Genomic DNA, 16,928 nt, shown 5'->3' with positions numbered 1-16,928 from the left:
CGTTTACGAAAAACAGGTTCTTTTTTCGCGTTAGCCAAGATTTGTTAATATACTTGTGGTTCGATTCATGGCATGTTGCAGTCATCAGCACGTAGCGACCTACTGTACACTAAGATTGGCGGTGCTGCCCCCTTTTGAAGCTAAGGTACCTTACTCAAGTGGTTTGAGCTACGCAACGTGTAGAACATGACAAGCTTCCAACAGAGTTACCACGTGCAACACAGCGTACGTAACACCCAAGAAATGCCGAGAGGGACCCTGTAGCAATTATACTTTGTTGATTGTCAAAGATAAAGACCCTTATTCTAGAACGTTTGTTGCGCGCACCCCTTTTCTTTTTGACTTTTCCCCCCCATCGTTCTCGTTTATTTCGTTTACGCGTACGGACCACCGCCGATGCCAATACGGGCACCCGCGGGACAGGACCAGATCCTAAAAAAAAAAAAATCAGGGTCTCTGTACTGTAACGCCCCCCGCTGCAAGTGGGCAACGAGCTACAGGGGGAGTGGGGTAAGGGGGGGCGCAGGACCCAGAACGCGTGTTGTGTGTGGTTTTCCGACGGTGGAGGAGTGATTTTCGTATCCATCCTCGGACGGAGCAAGAAAAAAGATGAGCTATTCCTGGAGGGGGAGGTATCCGATTACGCGTTAGAGAGAACGAGGAGAACGAGAGTGAAAATCCCCTGGTCCGTACGGGTACGGAAAGTGTTTTGAGTAGTTTTCTGTTACGCGTAATTGCAGACGGACGAGAATACGGAACATGCGATACGTGTATCTCCTTTAGCTGTTCGTTCAATCTCAAACGTCACAATCTGTCGCTTTCGCATACGCACGCGAGAGCAGGGCGAAAATAAGCTATTTTTCTAGAACATGTCCCGTCACTGTCACCATCCAAAGCCACCCTCGGGTCTAGATCCCCAACACCGCAACTTAACTGACCTACTAGGGCCAAGGTCACCTTGCACCTCTTGACTCTTGTTTCACAAGCCCATCTCCACTTCGGCCTAGTCCCAAAACCCCAAGACCAGTTTAATATGTGGTCCTTGCACCAAGAAAGACGAGGAAAGTCTTGGCTACACAGGGTTCCTGAGATGTGTTCAATCTCCTTTGAGCCAACCCCAGCGACGCTATCTTTTTTGGCTATTGGTGATGAGGGGGGCGAATATGCGCCATTGGGGTACGTACGATGTGAAATAAATGGATAGCTTTTCGAAGGCTGCGCCCCTGATGTGAGAGAGTGAGCAAGTACTTATCTCGTTGTACTGCCTCGGCTGTTTGCTGCTGTGGTTCCCGTTCTGCTCTGTTTGCTCTTCATTCATATCCACTCTCTCTTCCTACAGTGACACTAGATCACTGCTCCTCTCCTTCGTCCATTTCTCTTTTTCTCGATTGTCTCTCCTTTCATTTCGACATTCCTTATAAAACATATCACGACTAAAACACCCCCGAAATGAACCGCGACAAGATCTTGACCGCTGTGGCGGTTGAGAGGATGATCGCAGCTGGTCAAACAATCGTCGTTTTCGAAGACTCAGTACTCAAGCTCGACGGCTGGATGGATAGACATCCCGGTGGAAGATTGGCAGTTCTTCACATGGTGGGCAGAGATGCGACCGACGAGATGAAAGCGTAAGTCACGATGCTTTTTATGGTGTTGAGGTTGAGCGTTGCACGGGTGCACTATACCAAAATGAGAAACACACCACTACACTACAACACCCCATTGGCCTGCACGCCAATATGACATGTACAGTGCATTGTGCGGGGGAAACAACAAGATACAGATCAGATCAGGTTAAACTAACACATTTTTCTCCTTTGGGATAGTTATCACTCGGAAGCGACCTTACGAACCATGAAGGCCTATCGGATCGGTCGGAAGCAAGGATCCTGGGTGAACCGCACACCACCAATTAGAGGCGGCGTCTTTCGCCTCGACGCCCAAGAGATCGATCTCTCAGACTCGAGCACATCCTCCGACACAGACGACAACACCAGTCTCGATGACGCCGTTAGCTCCGCGTCATCATCGCCCAGCGTGGATGTCAAAGATGGAGGAGAGGGTCTTCGCCAGCGCGCAGTAGCAAAGACGGATGATTCGCGAAAGCGTACTGCGACGCTGCGTGTGGCGAATGCAGGTGTTGCGCGGGAGATTCAGAACGATCTTGAAACGTACCCGTCGCTGGATACGCGTGTCCAGGATGAGATTGCGAGAAAGTATCAGCTTCTCCACCAGAGGATTCACGATGAGGGTCTTTATCAGTGTCCGTACGTTGAGTATGGGAAGGAGATGATGCGATACACGACGCTGTTTACGCTGTTTGGTGTGTTGTTTTATAACCAGTGGTACATCACATCTGCTGTGTTCTTGGGATTGTTCTGGGTATGTCGCTCTCCGTCTGGTCGTGAAGCTTTGACTAACTTGGGTAGCATCAAATCATGTTCAGCGCGCATGATGCTGGCCATCTTGCGATTACGTCTAATTTTGTCATCGACACTCTCATTGGCATGTTCATTGCTGATTTCTGCTGTGGTCTATCGATTGGATGGTGGAAGAGCAGTCACAACGTGCACCATCTCGTGACGAACCAACCCGTAAGACACCACCCTCGTCAAACACTACTCAATACTGACATTTTCAGGAACATGATCCTGATATCCAGAACGTTCCCCTCTTTGCGACATGCCCCTCATTCTTCAAGTCCCTTCGCTCAACTTACTACAACTTCACTTTCGTCTGGGACGCCGCAGCCGATTTCCTCGTCCCCTTCCAGCGCTGGACTTACTACCCCGTCATGGGCATCGCGCGCTTCAACCTGTACCTCCTCTCCTGGCTCCACGTCCTCTCCGAGAAGTCCTCACAGCTCGGAAAGAGTCGCGCCTGGTGGATTCGACCTACCGAGATCACCTTCATGGCCTGCTACTGGTTCCTCTTCGGCTACTGCCTCCTCTGGCGCGGTCTCCCCGACTGGACCACCCGCGTCGTCTTCGTCCTGGTCTCCCACATCATCACCATGCCGCTCCACGTGCAAATCACCCTCTCCCACTGGGGAATGTCAACCGTCGACCTCGGCGAGACCGAATCCTTCGCCCAGCGCCAGCTCCGCACCACCATGGACGTCGACTGCCCCGCGTGGATGGACTTTGTGCACGGCGGTCTCCAGTTCCAGGCCGTTCACCACTTGTTCCCACGTGTGCCGCGCCATAACCTGCGCAAGGTGCAGTTCATGATTCGGGAGTTCTGCAACGACACTGGTGTGCCGTACTCGATCCTCAACTTCACCGATGGTAACAGAAAGGTGTTGGGGCGGTTGAAGGATGTTAGTGATCAGCTGGATATCATGATCAAGTGCCAGCAGCACATGGCGAGGACGGGGGAGAGTGGATTGCATTAGATTTCATAGACTAGACTTGCGAGAGCGCGTGCGATTTGTTTTCTGCGAGACAGTACAAGCAATAGATTTCTGTCTACTTCATTCACAGTGTCTACCAACTCCCTCCAAAGTGACAATCTATCCTCGTGATCATACATGAAATCCTACCAAACGATCCCACTGCCTACCGATTGAGCGGAGATGATAGTTAAAAGTACATGATTGTCTCAATACACCCTTTCATACGCCTAGATGTCTAACGCCATGTGAGTCCTAGTTATCTCACTACCCTGTACTCAGCCAATTCATTACATCGCTTCATCCACCACTCAACGTTTCCAAGCCAGGAATACTCATGAATGAGGGCGAATAGGGGAAATTGCGTCGACATGTGAAAGACAAAACGAAAAAGCAAAGTCGAAACGCAAAAAGATGTCGTTCGGTGCGTCAAGATGTGAGTGTCTCGACAGCATGCGATGCTCAGAGTCCAAACAAATAACAAACCAAGACCACTGTTACCACTCAGATCCACCAATACAAGCTGATGTAGCTGGAATCATTGTACATAGCCTCAATCTCCTCAGCCGGACCTTCATCGATATAATCCAGACCAGCACCGGCCTCAAGGAGGGCGAAAAGAATAGACCGGCTAGGCGTCACATTCTCCAACGAACCGTAACCACGACGAAACGCAAGAGCAAGAGGTGCTTCACGCAGACCCAACAGCACAGCTTCCGCGAACGTCTCGTCCGGGTCAGCGCCATGCCTAAGGAGCCATTTGACTGCCTCGACCTGTCGAGACGAGATTGCCTGGCGTAGCGGGCGCCAGCCCAGCGAGAGAAAGAGTCGCTGACCGTGCCCAAAGGTCAGGGTTGAGTTTAGTGGCCAGTGGGAGTCAATCACTGCGCCGAACTCGAGACAGCGCTCGAAAGTTGCGATGTTGCTGGTCGCTGCTGCGACGTACAGCGGGTACCAGTGGTTGTGTTTGCCTGCGAGCTTGTATAGCTCCTTGTTCAAGATTCGGTACAGGAACTTTGAAGTTCGGGCGAGGCGGGAGGCGTGGCGGAAGATGAGGAGCTTGTTGATATGAAGAAGAATCTCTTGGGGGAGGCGCTCGAGGGGTGAGGGGTTGAGCGCCATGCTGATTATAGCAGGCTGGTTGGTAGGAGAGATAGCGACCGCTTTGACGGGAGGTATCGTGATGGGAGCGGTGTCTTCAGATGGGATGAGGCTGGGAGAAATGCTGGTGGGAGAGGACATGACGGGCGATGTATTGATGGATAAAATATTGAGAAGACTGTTTGTGACGGGTGATATATTGGGTTGAGGTATTGAGTCAAGATTACTCGTGATAGTTACGAGAGGCGAGATTACAAGATAATAACAAGAAGAGTGTGAAGATAAGAGTTGGGAGAAGTTGAGATGAGTTGGCGGGAGTGTTGACATGGAAGTAGAAGCTGACAGTGGCAGCACCACCGCCAACGCCGTTTGCGCAGTTGGAGCAACAGTGAATAAAGGTCGCAAGCGCTATTGAACTTGGAAGAAAGCCGTCCAAGGGAACAGAGTATGTTCAGGCTGAAGAGCGAACACTAGTGACACTTGAAGCGCAACAGTCACGAAGAGGAAGAGGTGCCAGTTGACATTGGGGGGAAGAATGAAAAGCTCCAATTTGTGCTTGCTATGCTGGTATTCCGTATATGATAAACCCGATAACTCAATCTAAACAAATACCCCAAAACAGTAAAGACAGTATCGCTCATCTATCCCAATAACCTGATGTAAGAGAACAGCCCAACACAAGAAGCACCGTCCAGCGTGTGCTTGTCGATGGTTCAACATCAAACGAGATGCCAGTCTCAAGTGAAAAGGCTACAAGATTGTGTCTTCCTTGCGTGGCTATCTGGCTACCCAATAAACCATGGTGGATGCTCCGTAGCTTAGCCTCAAAGGATCTCTGCACGATAGTTCTTCAGGAGGATCAATGCTGGGTTGAAGTGCTCAATAATCCATTCTGAGTCCGGCTCGATGGCGGGATCAATGAACTCAAGAATGACTAGTTCAAGAACATGGTCAAGCGGCCCATGCTGTTGCACGTACAGCCACACAATGTTGAGTATGCGCGTTGCACAAGCCCACTGGAAATAGTTAGTCAAATGTATAGAGATGATACGGGGGATTGATGCATTACCTTTACCTCAGAAATTGAGCCGGGCAATTTGGATCCGCATTTGAAACCATGGCAATGGGTGCTGCCAGAAACGCCTGTGAGTGGGCAATTGGGGCACTGGGAAAGTTGAGCATTCTCCAAGGTGTTGCAGATATCATCAAGCATCAGTTGTTCGTTCGCCGAGAGTGGAGTGTTATTGGTCGTGGCCATGATTGGCAATAGGGCATAGGGAATTGGTGGACTGTCAAACGATTTATGTACAAATAGAGCTGATCTTTTGACCCGAAAAGATGTCAAGCTGTTGGTGTTGAAGTGAAAGGGGATAAGGAAATGTTGAAAATTTGAAATAGAGGAGGATCAGAGAATGTTGGAAAGGATCTGGTATTTATGATAGACTTCCCAGCTTACATACGAAGAGATGGCCAACCCTCTTGCCCAGCCATGGCCAGCATGGCTGACGGATTGAAACTAACCCCATACTGTTCTCTGAGTTTTCCACTGACCATAACAGAGTCATAGCTTGGGAACCTGGTAGCTTGCTCCAATGAGAAGAAAAGATAACCGTATTGGTCAACCTTCGCAGTATAAAAATACCTGAATACAGGGCCCAGTGACCTGATGCATCATGAAAAAGTTGGGTCCTAATAGAACAAACGTTGTCAGGGTTAAGAATAGACATATTGTTCGTAAAAATGTATGAAACTAGAGGGGATTGTGAGACAGGAGAAGAGAATAACAAAGAATTGATGTCACGCTAAAGATCAACAGCTGAAATCTCAGTAACGCCGCTTCTAGAAGACTACCATATGGGGTTGCCACATGGACTCCCTGGCTCAAGGCGGGTAGGCAGTCCTTTTCAGAACATGAGGGATGAACTAGTTTAGACCCTTTATTATTCATTGCTGTTCAAATAAGCTGCTTATTGAATCCAAATTACCATGCGAACTGCCCTGGTTCCGAAAGGCCGATTGGTTCGATCGCGATCAAGATGGGCAGGATTTTGGTAAACAGCATCATTGGTCAAATGTGCATGGAAGCCTGGAAGAATCCATAGGCGCCACCAAGTTTCATGGGTAGAAACATCAAGCTAACACATAAAAAAGCAAAAGGTAAAGACCCCTGTTTCTCCTTGGAGCCTCAGCGCAAGAACAACATCTTCATCAACAGCCTCCCCGCAATTTCCACATAATACACCTGCGTATTAGTTCACTACTAAATCAACTTGTAAGTTTCAATAGCGCTCTATAGCACCAGTAGCTGTTGCAATAATAAAACGAATATCTGACATCTTGCTAAAATATTGGAGTTACCAACAACTAGCAACCGGGCTGCGGAGCATCTTGATGAACCTCTGGTCCATTCGAAGAGAACATAGGCGCGCGCCCGCGCCCGCGGCCTTGTCGTGAGTTGTTGTGTAAACACAAGAGTGTGATTGGTCAGCTCACCGAAGTGGCTTGTATTGATCGGTGCAGCCAAGTTCCGTGAGTTGGTATAGTGCGATATCCAGGTGCAAGCTGACCCAGATTGGACGCAGCACAGGTTCCCTGGTTTGCTGAGATCATTCCTAACTAGCAGCGAGAATGGAACGAGTAGAGAAAAAAGTGAAGGATGCTGGAGTGTTTGTCGCGAGAGGCGAGTCGCTGTTGAGTGCATCGGGATCTCCCTTCAGCAATGCTTTTGTGATGCTCACGCAAAGACCTATGTGTATGAATATGAGTATAAATATGAATACGAATAAGAATTTGCATTAGATGTGCAGCCTGAGCTGAAACCTGTTCTTATCAGCCAGTTGATTGATGGGAGGTGCCGGGCTTCCCGGTTTGTAATATATCACATTGATGGTGAGTAATTGCACCACCATAATAATTTCCGAACTTGGTCAAAAAGGAGAGTTTCAAGAAAAGCTAATGTCAGCTACATTTTATCAAGTCAAGCCTGGCTATGCTGCCAATACCATATGCTTCTTCTATGTAACTACTTAGTTATTCACTAACTTGGTTACAGTTTCCAAATCTTCAAAGTTTAGATGTTAAGTTAGTGCCATGATTGGCCCAATTGAATTGACTGCGTCAGGTCTAGCTTACTAAGGCCAACTCAATCGCGACCCTCAACCTCCGTGGGAATACGGAGGCCTGGCATCAGGACGTGGGTACTGCTTGGCTGCATTTGGAGGCGGGATAGATGCGAAGAGCCGAAATTAAGGGGCGCTGATCCAATACGTCATTGACTTTGGGCCTTACCCTCCCACCTGAGATCATGATGTCTTCAGATTGATGTTCCAACATTCGTCCCAAGTTGAAGCGGACAATCCATACGCGTCTTATAGATACTTGTAAGCCCGTACCCCTCATTTGTAATGATTTTAAGATTCAGCAATCTGGAAGTAATAATCTTCATACACGGGCTTAATGAGATACAGAAACTAATAGATTTAAATAACGGTGATGTAGCATATTTTGGGTTAAAAGTGAGGTTGTATCCAGGATGACACTCATCAAGCTACCTACCCAGACGCTCAGTGGTTTGATTCTGACCAATCTGGAGAGCTGGGCTAACCCCCAATACAACATCAGCCTTGTCGTTCGTATGATTCTGCCTTTTCGTCAGGCCCCAAGTGTAGAGCGGAAGTTAAAAAGCCCACAGTGATAGTAACCTATGGTATTCTGTTAATAAGTTATAGTCTTTCAAGTTGAAACTGGGGCAGTCAGTTAGAAAGAATTGTAATACTATTCTTCGTAATAATGTAAAGCAAGAAATATGACTGAAACTATACAAAAGAGATAATATGAAAACTCTAAAATAAAAAGAAACCGATGATGAACTAGTACCAAAGTCAATAAACTATAAAGAAGAAAAGCGTAGAGAGAAACATCGAAGAAAAAGACAAATCAACCCATCTTCCGTAGTTCTAACGCACAAAGTCAAGGATCAAGACGTGCCTTTACCAATCTGGGCACCAGAGACGGGGTTTGTGATGAGAACAACAGTGAACCCCGGCTTCAATGGCATCCAGATGGCTTCGTTCAAGGTATCCAAGGGGCTGCTCGTCGGCACCCGCTTGACGGAGGGCCTTGATAATCTCGCGATTATTACGCACATAATGCTTGCGGCTTGGAACCTTACAGTATCTAAGTTCCATTTGATAAGGTACAGACTTGAAGGACAGTCCTGGTCTAAGGATAGACCCAAGAGCCTGTGCAAGAGGGCATGAGAAAGAGGCTCTATCGGCGTCTCTCGTAGAATTCGGATTTGCCCCATGTTCAAGAAGCCACTTGACGGTGAGAGGCCGAGCGAACGCGATAGCTGTTTGAAGAGGACGAATAGGACGAAAAGGGAATTCAGAATCCTCGTAGTCAATAGGTGCTCCGGCTTCTATGCATCTGGCAAGTGTGCGACAATTGCCACGCTTTGCAGCGTCAAACATTGGCAACCATCTAAGCCGTCTACCGGCTTCAGAGTAGACGAATAGAATGAGGAGACCGTATAGCCCCCGGCAAGTGCTGACGAGTCTGATCTTGTCTGAGTACTTTCTAGTAGCGTCCAGAATATCCAGCAGGAGCTCTGGAGGGAGGCGGCAGAGTTTGCTTTGAGTCTGGGTGGAGGAATGGGAATTCATGGTAAAGAAAGTAGAAGAATGATGTGCAGCGTTTTTGCTGATAATTTTGTAGAAGTAAAGTTGAAACGAGTGTGAATGCTGGGGTTATTGGTGACATCTCGAAATCAAGGCTAATTGAACGTGTTTTATAACTATGAGAAAGCCTTTCACGCACCAATTCTGTTGAGTCTTTGTAGTCTGCCTCTCACTGATTTCGGTTGATCCGAGTGTCGTTTGCTTCCATTTTCAGGGTCCCTGTCCTAATGTGACAAAGAGATCAGAACCCGGCTTCAAGTTCCCGGTAGAAGTCACATTGTTCTGGAATCGTGAGAACAACAATGAACGCAGTCCCAGTTCGACACTACACAGTAGTAAATCGATACTGGAACAGTGTACTTAGGACGTCACTGTCTCTCTCTCTTATTCACATCACTACTCGACTCAGTTCAAATATGTGACTTCGATTGCCCTATTGGCGTCCCATAAAGAAATCCATCACCATGGGTCCCTGCCTCCCTCTCCCGTCAGGATGCTCATCATTCCATCGCACAGCCCTCCAACAAACGCCCGAATCAAACCGGAGTATTGGAGCTTCTCCCCGATGAGTTGATTGTCTTGATAGGCAAGAGTATTGATACGCCCGCCTCCAACAACCGTCGATCGCTGGCCTTGTTTCCAGCTGGATTCCCCAAAGTCATTCGCCCATTACATTACCAAGCGCATGACTGAACAGATTTCCGGAAATGACTCAAGATTCTAGACGTCGCAAGAATGGAGCGTAACCAAGAGTTCGGCAATCTGAATGTCTTGATGGTCTAGGAAAAGAAACATGTGAAATGCCGATGCCGCAACACGCTTATGAAGCACCGTACACATAGGCCGATTAAAAAATTCCTCTATTTGGCATAATTAAAGGAAACTGGAAAAGAACTATCCGAATGCTCGCATGTGGCTATGCTGGAAGGGATATCCGGTCAATGATTGGCCTCGAGATCCTAGTCCTGTCAACAATGACCACCATGATGCCGGAATTTTTTGTTTAACTTCTGCTGAGGGGAAGAAACGAAAATAAAATGAACGGAGTCTGCAAAATGATAAGATTTCTGAGTAGTTAGGGTATTTCGATCCCGATTCGCATGAATCCCGAACGAGCCCCAGCATATGCAGCAAAGCGACAGGAGCAAGATGAATTAACTCCTGAATTTATTCTGGGCGACTTGAATACGTATCTGGCATGGCACTTAACTACTATGGCCATTGAGCTTCGGTCGCATTGTCCGCTCATTGTCTTGCGCGTTCTTGTTCAAGAGTACACTAAGCGTGGTGTTTTCATGACAGACTTGGGACTGGATACTTGGGCACCCCCATCAGCACTGAAGGATTGATGTAATGCTCAAGGAACTTTCACCCCGATGACCGAGATGACGAGCCGTGATCCACCAAGACAGACTTCACAGGTGTACTATCAGGTCCTTATGTTGATCTCATGGAACCTTCTTCTGGTTGGAGAGGACCACAGAGGGCAGGCAGCCGACATTTGGGAAGCAAAGATGAGCATTCTCGTGCGCTACGGTGCCATAGACAAGCTTGAGCCAGCCTTATTCTATGGAACTTTAGAAGCTCTCCGATGAATCGCCAGAATGGTCATGCTGAGCCCACGCACCATTGACGCCAACGGAAAAGAACGCCTTATCACGCTATGCAAGGATATTAAACATCTAGCGACAACAACTGAGCCTATGAGCACATGTTTGTACGACGAGTAGAGCGAGCCTGAATTTCCGGAGAAGACGCGTCGACGTCCCCGGGTGGGGCTTGACAAAGATTGGAATCTGCGGAGGATTTGGTATCTACGTGTAAAAAAGATGGAAAGTTGGCGGGAAGTCGACTGATAATTAAAGCTCATGACCTCTCAACGGGATGTACCAAGCCAACACGCTGAAAACTCCAATTAATTCAAGCTTATGAACCGCTATACACACCATACACTGGCTCAAGCCCCAGAATACTCATGGAAGAACTGGGATATGAGATAGACAGGTTATTTTCGGCTGTTGCCCAAGACTGGAAGCTCATTGTAAGCCTTGCCTTAACCATGAGTTTGCAGTTAGCATCTGAAACAGTACGTTGGAACCCTGCCTCAGGCTACTGAAATACAAGCAATGAAAAACGATATTCTACAGTATTGAATTTAATAATAGCTTATTTGGAATACTTCTGTTCAAGGCGACTCGAAGATCAATATTACTTTTGCGGCTTAGATGGACGCTTTGTTAAGACTCGCATGGATAACAAAGACACTAGTCTGCCTTTACTGCATGCCAGACTTGGCCTCGGACATCCCGTGTATTCAATCGAGATTTGTTCAAAATACTAAAATAGAGCGATGTGCTCGGGCTTCGGGTCCTTTGTTGCCATTACCACCAACAAGCGGCCTCGCAGTTGTTTCCACCCATCTGCGCAGACATTGTTGGCCTGAGTAAACAAGAGGAAAGCTTCATGAAAGACAAGCACAGATGCCTGCTCTTTCATGTACGTTGAGCCATGAAAGATTTAGGCCGGGCGACTTTGTTTTGGCTTTTCGGTCTAGACGCATCATAAGCAGCACTTGATGATTTCAATGAAGTTGGTCTAGCGTGAATGTAAGTTCAGGCCATATTCCCTCGAACCTAATCGAGTACAATGAGTCCAAAGAGTTTTGTTATGAATCCACAATTAACACAGAAGATATACAACAAATCACACATCATCGTATAACGCAAAGATGTCAAGCCGGGATCTCGAACAAGTCTCCCATTCTACATCTGTAGAGATAAATTCTTCGCGGCCTCAACAATAGGGAAGCTGGCTCTCCTCCCTGTTGAAGTTCTGCTCAATATCACAGGTGAGCCTGGGAGGATGAACAGGCCCAGATCCTATCGCATAAGGACTTCAAGAGCTTGGCATTAAGTTGTAGAGTGTTCTTTCACGAGCTACGCCAAGCATATTATTGTGCCGACAACTTCGCTGCCTTTCACTCCGCCCTCAGGTGTGTAGATATGGAAGCAATGGAGCGATGCTACCAACTGAAAGATAGGAATTTCTTGACGAACCATTTGTTACTCAGGACAAAGTCCGACGCAGAACGTAATAGACGACTCCACTCCTTTATCTTTCAGGCTGAGTAGAGTCCATGGATGGTGTGGCATGACTACAAAATGCAAAGTCCGAAGCACAGAGCCAATCTATCTCATCCTTGGATGAAGCACTAGTCATGGCGGTTGTTTCAGCGGAGAAATAGAAAATGATATGATTCTGAGTGGATTACTTGCGCTGAGATACGTCACTGCTACTGGCGAGAACTAAAATCACTGCCAAAATGGGACCAGGTGAACTACAATGAGTTTGTGGCTGCTGTTGAGAGACTGTGGTTAGAGATGAAGACGCCAGGCCACGAGAAAGAACTCTAATGACGAGATAGTAGAGAGTTCGGCAGCGTCGGGTTTGCTGTCATATTGTCTCGTGGTACTCGGAGGAGTCTTGGAGAGATGATAGCCGAGTTTCAGCAGGCTGGGTAGTGGCTGGCTAGGGGAAGCTGAAAATAGGGTTGAAAGGGAAAAACGAGAGGTATTCTGATTAGTTCAATTATTTCTTGCTTGTATTTATAGATCATCACTTTGTTTGTCATACAACGATACTTATGCCTTATAATTTGATATTAAATTTAGAAGAATGGCCATAATTCTTCAACCTTGATAGATGCAATTGCTCGTATCCCTCAATACTTTTTCCATGTCTCTAACAGGCTCCCTGCGCAGCACTAACAGAAAATGCACATGTTTCGTCAAGATATCCCAAAGAGGATTCATCTTTCGAGGCTGATGTTATTGCAATACCCCTTTCAACGTTTCCGGACATTTAGACGAGGTATTTCTCCACGCACAACACCCCTGAAGCAACATCCCGGCATAAATCAATCAAGTCGTGTCCTAACACCAGGCCTTGGCCCAAACATCCCCACCTATCAATAACCCTGTCTAGTGCTTACAACACGCATGTAATATGGATCACCTCCATCCTTCTTCTCTCCTCACCGAAACCGCCCGCGCAATTAAACCACACAAAACCATGACCGGTCACGCCACTGACGAAATAAAGGGCAAAGGCAAAGTCCGACAGCGGCGCGCCCACACGCGAAGCCGCACTGGTTGCTCAGAGTGCCGCAGCCGCAGGGTGCGGTGTGGCGAGCAGCGTCCCACATGGTGAGATCCCAGCAAAAACCCAGGCTGTTTCCCAGAGAAAAGCTGACTGTGCAAATTGACAGTGAGAACTGCGTTAATAGTAGGAGAACATGTGAATACCCACCTGTCAAGATACCACTGAGGGAGAGACGGGCGCTGGAGAAGGCTGGGGCAACTCAGCCGTGGGAACATGTTCCCTGGGAGGCTCCGAGTTCTTCCAAGGGACCTGAGGTGCCTAACACCCAGGCTCTGGTCCGTCAGCTTATTTTGTCGAGCTCTGCAACGACGTTGGACTGCGTGGCCATTGACATGCCCCTCAAATCGCATGAACTCTTCAATTACTGTAGGTCCCAACATCCATGAGCGATAGATCACTACTAACAGCCCTTTTGTCTACGGTGAAACCCTTGTCACATCTCTCACAGAGCAACACAAAGATTGGTACGTCTAACCGTGTCGTCTTTCCAACCAATAGTTAACCTTGATAGCATGTCATATACCATATCGGATCCCGAAGCCCTCCGCAATGCGATTTTGATGGCAGCCACTCATTTTACATTCAAGGTCGGCAGCCTCGAAGCATTTGAGCATACTTTCCTCTTGCATAGAATTGAGACCGTGCGACTGGTCAAAAAATGGCTTTCCACTAGAGATCTCACCCTTTCAGCTGCCATCACCAAACAGATTGCCACCCTGGCATATACAGAGGTATGGCAAATGAACGTCGCTCATTGTTTCGGACGTACTAAGTCACTATTAGTTCTGTAGTGGTGACATGCAAATGGCAGAAAAGCATTTAAATGTCATCTACGCTCTACCATGCCGGACAGCAGATCCGTCGAATCCCAATAGCAAGACTCGTGACCAAGAGCTATCTGATCGCTATTTTCTATTGTGAGTATTTATCACTCAGACTAAACCTGGCGTCAGCTAACCTCCCAGAACCTCCACCTTCATCCACGGCGTACAGACCGTTCTCCATGGCATCCTCCGCGCCGAAGACTCAACACAAGACAAGAACAGTCTCTCCGTCACCAATCCCATGCGTCTCATCCACAAATGGTACAACTCAGAGGGCCATTACTTACACTGTCTCAAGCTTAAAGCCATACGCCTCTTCTCAACATTCTTTATACTGCCTGAAATCGGAGCAAGGCTCTCTGACGTCTACAGTGCGTCAATAGTGAACAGTCTCCGTAAAGTCACCGATGAATTCTATAATCTCACAGAAGCTCAAAAGATACACGATGATTTCTGGAGAACCGGTGCAGCTGCTAGAGTTTACGACGCAGTTCTTGAATCGCACCAAACCTCCATTTCATCAACCGATCATGAACATGAAGCGATTTCAGACTCTGAGCAAAAGACTTCATGGTGCGGATTGGTCATCGCAGCAGAGTTATTCCTTGAACAAGTAGTTGTTCTATGGCGCCCTTTCACAAAGGAGATATACCTCTGTAGCATGAGGATATTCCAACGTGATCTCTCCTTTGCGCTTCAGAAACCAAATACGCCAGAGATTGCGGAGCTATTATTCTGGGAATCGTTTCTGGGATTGATTAGTCTTTATTTGCATGAGAAACTAGGGGATATGAAGCGAGAACCTGGCTTGAAGCCGTTTTTCGAGAGTATTATAAAGGAACAGAGTCGAGATATGGGTTTGGCGAAGTGGGAGGATGCAAAGAGGGTGTTGTTGAATATTGCATGGCCGTTGGACTTCTCTGAGGATGATTATGTGAAAAGGATATGGGAGGCTGCAATAGCTGACTAGGTGCTGAAGGAAGAATTAATTATCATTCTAAGTTGAGGTATTGTATATGAACCTTGAGAGTAGGACAGTAGTCGGCGATATGGATACAAATGTCGCGTAAGCCTCTTTGTCGGAGCATTGAAGTTGCCTAAACGTCGTATATCCCTCTGCAATCCTTGGAATCTAATGAGAATTTACAATACTGTTCCGCCTTTCTTTGATGCAGCTGGAAAGACAAACTCTCTTAGCTTCGCCATACCCATTCTATCCCCTTCCATAGTCTCCGCCACCTCTTTATCAACCCAGCCCTTAGTATAGCCGCCACCAAAATCAGTAACCCACGCGTTACTATCCTGATCTATCAATACGTTCTCTGCCTTGACATCTCCCCAGATTATTCCAGCGTCATGTAAACCAGAAACAGCAGCGTCAATCTGGTCCATCCACCGTTGTTTCACTTCAGGCGGAGGATCCTCATGTTCCTTGAGAGCGATCTTGGTTGAGAGCGGACAACCTCGGTTATCAATATGAGTTAGCAAAATTCCAAGGATGAAGTCATATTCATCCATGACGATGCCATAAAGGTGACACAAGTTGAACTGTGAGTCCAAACCTGCCGCGTGAATCATTTTATAGGTCCCAAGTTCGCGCCTGATCTGAACGCCGGAGTTGCACGGCTTAAAGAAACACTCAGTCCGGCAGTCGTCGATGAGAACCTTATTTGGCGGCTTGAACAGCGCATCCTCAGGATCTTTGAAACTTAAAACTATTCCAGCGTGATCGTAGAGAGCAGTCCAAGTCTCCAAGTCATCGAGAAAGTCATCATCAAAGGTTACAAAAGACGGACGCACAGGTGACGTCTCCGCTACAACACGTCGAGGACATAACTTTTCGTCAATGATGTCTAGTTCAAAGACAAAGAACTCCGGAAATTGATGCTCGTGTAGGGTGATTTTGATGTCTTTTAGATCACATTCCGGAGGAGGTGCGAGCTCGACCAGGAGAGACTCAAATGGGGCCATGACCCATTCGTAGGCGTCGGTATCATATATGTCGCCGATGACCTCCTCACCTGACTCGAGGACTTCAAGGTATGCCATGTACTTCGCTGTCATGTTGGGAGAGTTGATGAACTTTGTCGGTGAGATCTTGATGTAGAACGCCTTGCCATTCCGGCGGACGGAGAAGAGTGCACCATGATTACCGCTCCGGAGACCTGTGGTGATCGATTCGATTCTGTATCTCGGCGTTGTAGCCATCTCAGAAGACGATGAGCCAGGTTAGCCAAAAGATGAAGGGCGTTGGAGTGGAGAGCAGTGAACTGTGGAGTTTGATATGGTGCATTTGATCGGCGGGACGTCTTGCACTGAATTACCTTTAGGTACTTCGGGAAGGCTTCTCTTGTCCTGGCGAGTGGAGACAAAACAACGCATGATATTTATTCTAAAGTGAAAAAAAGACTTAGGTTAATTCAGTATCAGTTTAGTGTAGAATTAATGGGCCTTAGACCAGGTGTCTTTTGGCACCTCGCCTCGAGGTCAGAAGCTTCCCTTCCCCCTGAGGCCTGGGTCTAGAACACGATGCGATATTCACATCAGTCACGCGACAGTTCTCTGTGTTAAACTTGGCAAGCCAGCGCGAGAATGAACTATTTTTGGGTTCACTACGCACTGAATTAGTGCTTGCAGATAACAAGTCTACCCCAGATACTCTTTGGGAAACAGTTCACATACCAATAGCTCCACTCTGTCGAGATAGGCATGCATCCGCGAAGTAGCCAATCACAAGTGATCAGTTACAATGTAACCAAATGAATAGCTATC

At 47.5% G+C, this 16,928-nt stretch overlaps 6 protein-coding genes across 7 annotated transcripts; 2 read left to right on the top strand and 4 right to left on the bottom strand.

Moving 5' to 3' along the window:
• Positions 1-1,228: 1,228 nt before the first annotated feature.
• On the top strand, positions 1,229-3,475 carry FOIG_00038 (uncharacterized protein). 2 transcript variants are annotated; one of them, XM_031196011.1, is made up of 4 exons: positions 1,229-1,628; positions 1,827-2,382; positions 2,430-2,594; positions 2,642-3,475. In XM_031196011.1, exons 1-4 carry the CDS (start codon positions 1,450-1,452, stop codon positions 3,392-3,394), a joined length of 1,653 nt encoding a protein of 550 aa, XP_031071778.1. In that variant the 5' UTR covers positions 1,229-1,449; the 3' UTR covers positions 3,395-3,475. The 2 variants fall into 2 exon arrangements, with proteins under 2 accessions (XP_031071778.1, XP_031071779.1); XM_031196012.1 differs by having other exon boundaries at positions 1,229-2,382.
• Positions 3,476-3,895: 420 nt separating this feature from the next.
• FOIG_00037 (uncharacterized protein) lies at positions 3,896-4,633 on the bottom strand (the record flags this gene model as incomplete). The annotated part of the gene is made up of 1 exon (XM_031196010.1): positions 3,896-4,633. One exon carries the CDS (start codon positions 4,631-4,633, stop codon positions 3,896-3,898), a length of 738 nt encoding a protein of 245 aa, XP_031071777.1.
• A 683-nt stretch (positions 4,634-5,316) lies between these two features.
• FOIG_00036 (uncharacterized protein) lies at positions 5,317-5,750 on the bottom strand (the record flags this gene model as incomplete). The annotated part of the gene is made up of 2 exons (XM_031196009.1): positions 5,317-5,508; positions 5,562-5,750. The coding sequence occupies 2 exons, from the start codon at positions 5,748-5,750 to the stop codon at positions 5,317-5,319; spliced, it is 381 nt and encodes a 126-aa protein (XP_031071776.1).
• Positions 5,751-8,481: 2,731 nt separating this feature from the next.
• FOIG_00035 (uncharacterized protein) lies at positions 8,482-9,156 on the bottom strand (the record flags this gene model as incomplete). The annotated part of the gene is made up of 1 exon (XM_031196008.1): positions 8,482-9,156. One exon carries the CDS (start codon positions 9,154-9,156, stop codon positions 8,482-8,484), a length of 675 nt encoding a protein of 224 aa, XP_031071775.1.
• A 4,086-nt stretch (positions 9,157-13,242) lies between these two features.
• On the top strand, positions 13,243-15,231 carry FOIG_00034 (uncharacterized protein; the record flags this gene model as incomplete). The annotated part of the gene is made up of 5 exons (XM_031196007.1): positions 13,243-13,376; positions 13,457-13,702; positions 13,793-14,063; positions 14,116-14,249; positions 14,298-15,231. 5 exons carry the CDS (start codon positions 13,243-13,245, stop codon positions 15,124-15,126), a joined length of 1,614 nt encoding a protein of 537 aa, XP_031071774.1. The 3' UTR covers positions 15,127-15,231.
• Positions 15,179-16,364, bottom strand: FOIG_00033 (uncharacterized protein; the record flags this gene model as incomplete). Its single annotated transcript, XM_031196006.1, has 1 exon — positions 15,179-16,364. One exon carries the CDS (start codon positions 16,362-16,364, stop codon positions 15,300-15,302), a length of 1,065 nt encoding a protein of 354 aa, XP_031071773.1. The 3' UTR covers positions 15,179-15,299.
• Positions 16,365-16,928: the final 564 nt, after the last annotated feature.

This window comes from Fusarium odoratissimum, assembly GCF_000260195.1.
Source record: "Fusarium odoratissimum NRRL 54006 unplaced genomic scaffold supercont1.1, whole genome shotgun sequence".
Classification (NCBI taxonomy): Eukaryota; Fungi; Ascomycota; class Sordariomycetes; order Hypocreales; family Nectriaceae; genus Fusarium; species Fusarium odoratissimum.
Note: the sequence above shows the minus strand (reverse complement) of the source record. Positions and strands in the feature narration are given on the sequence as shown.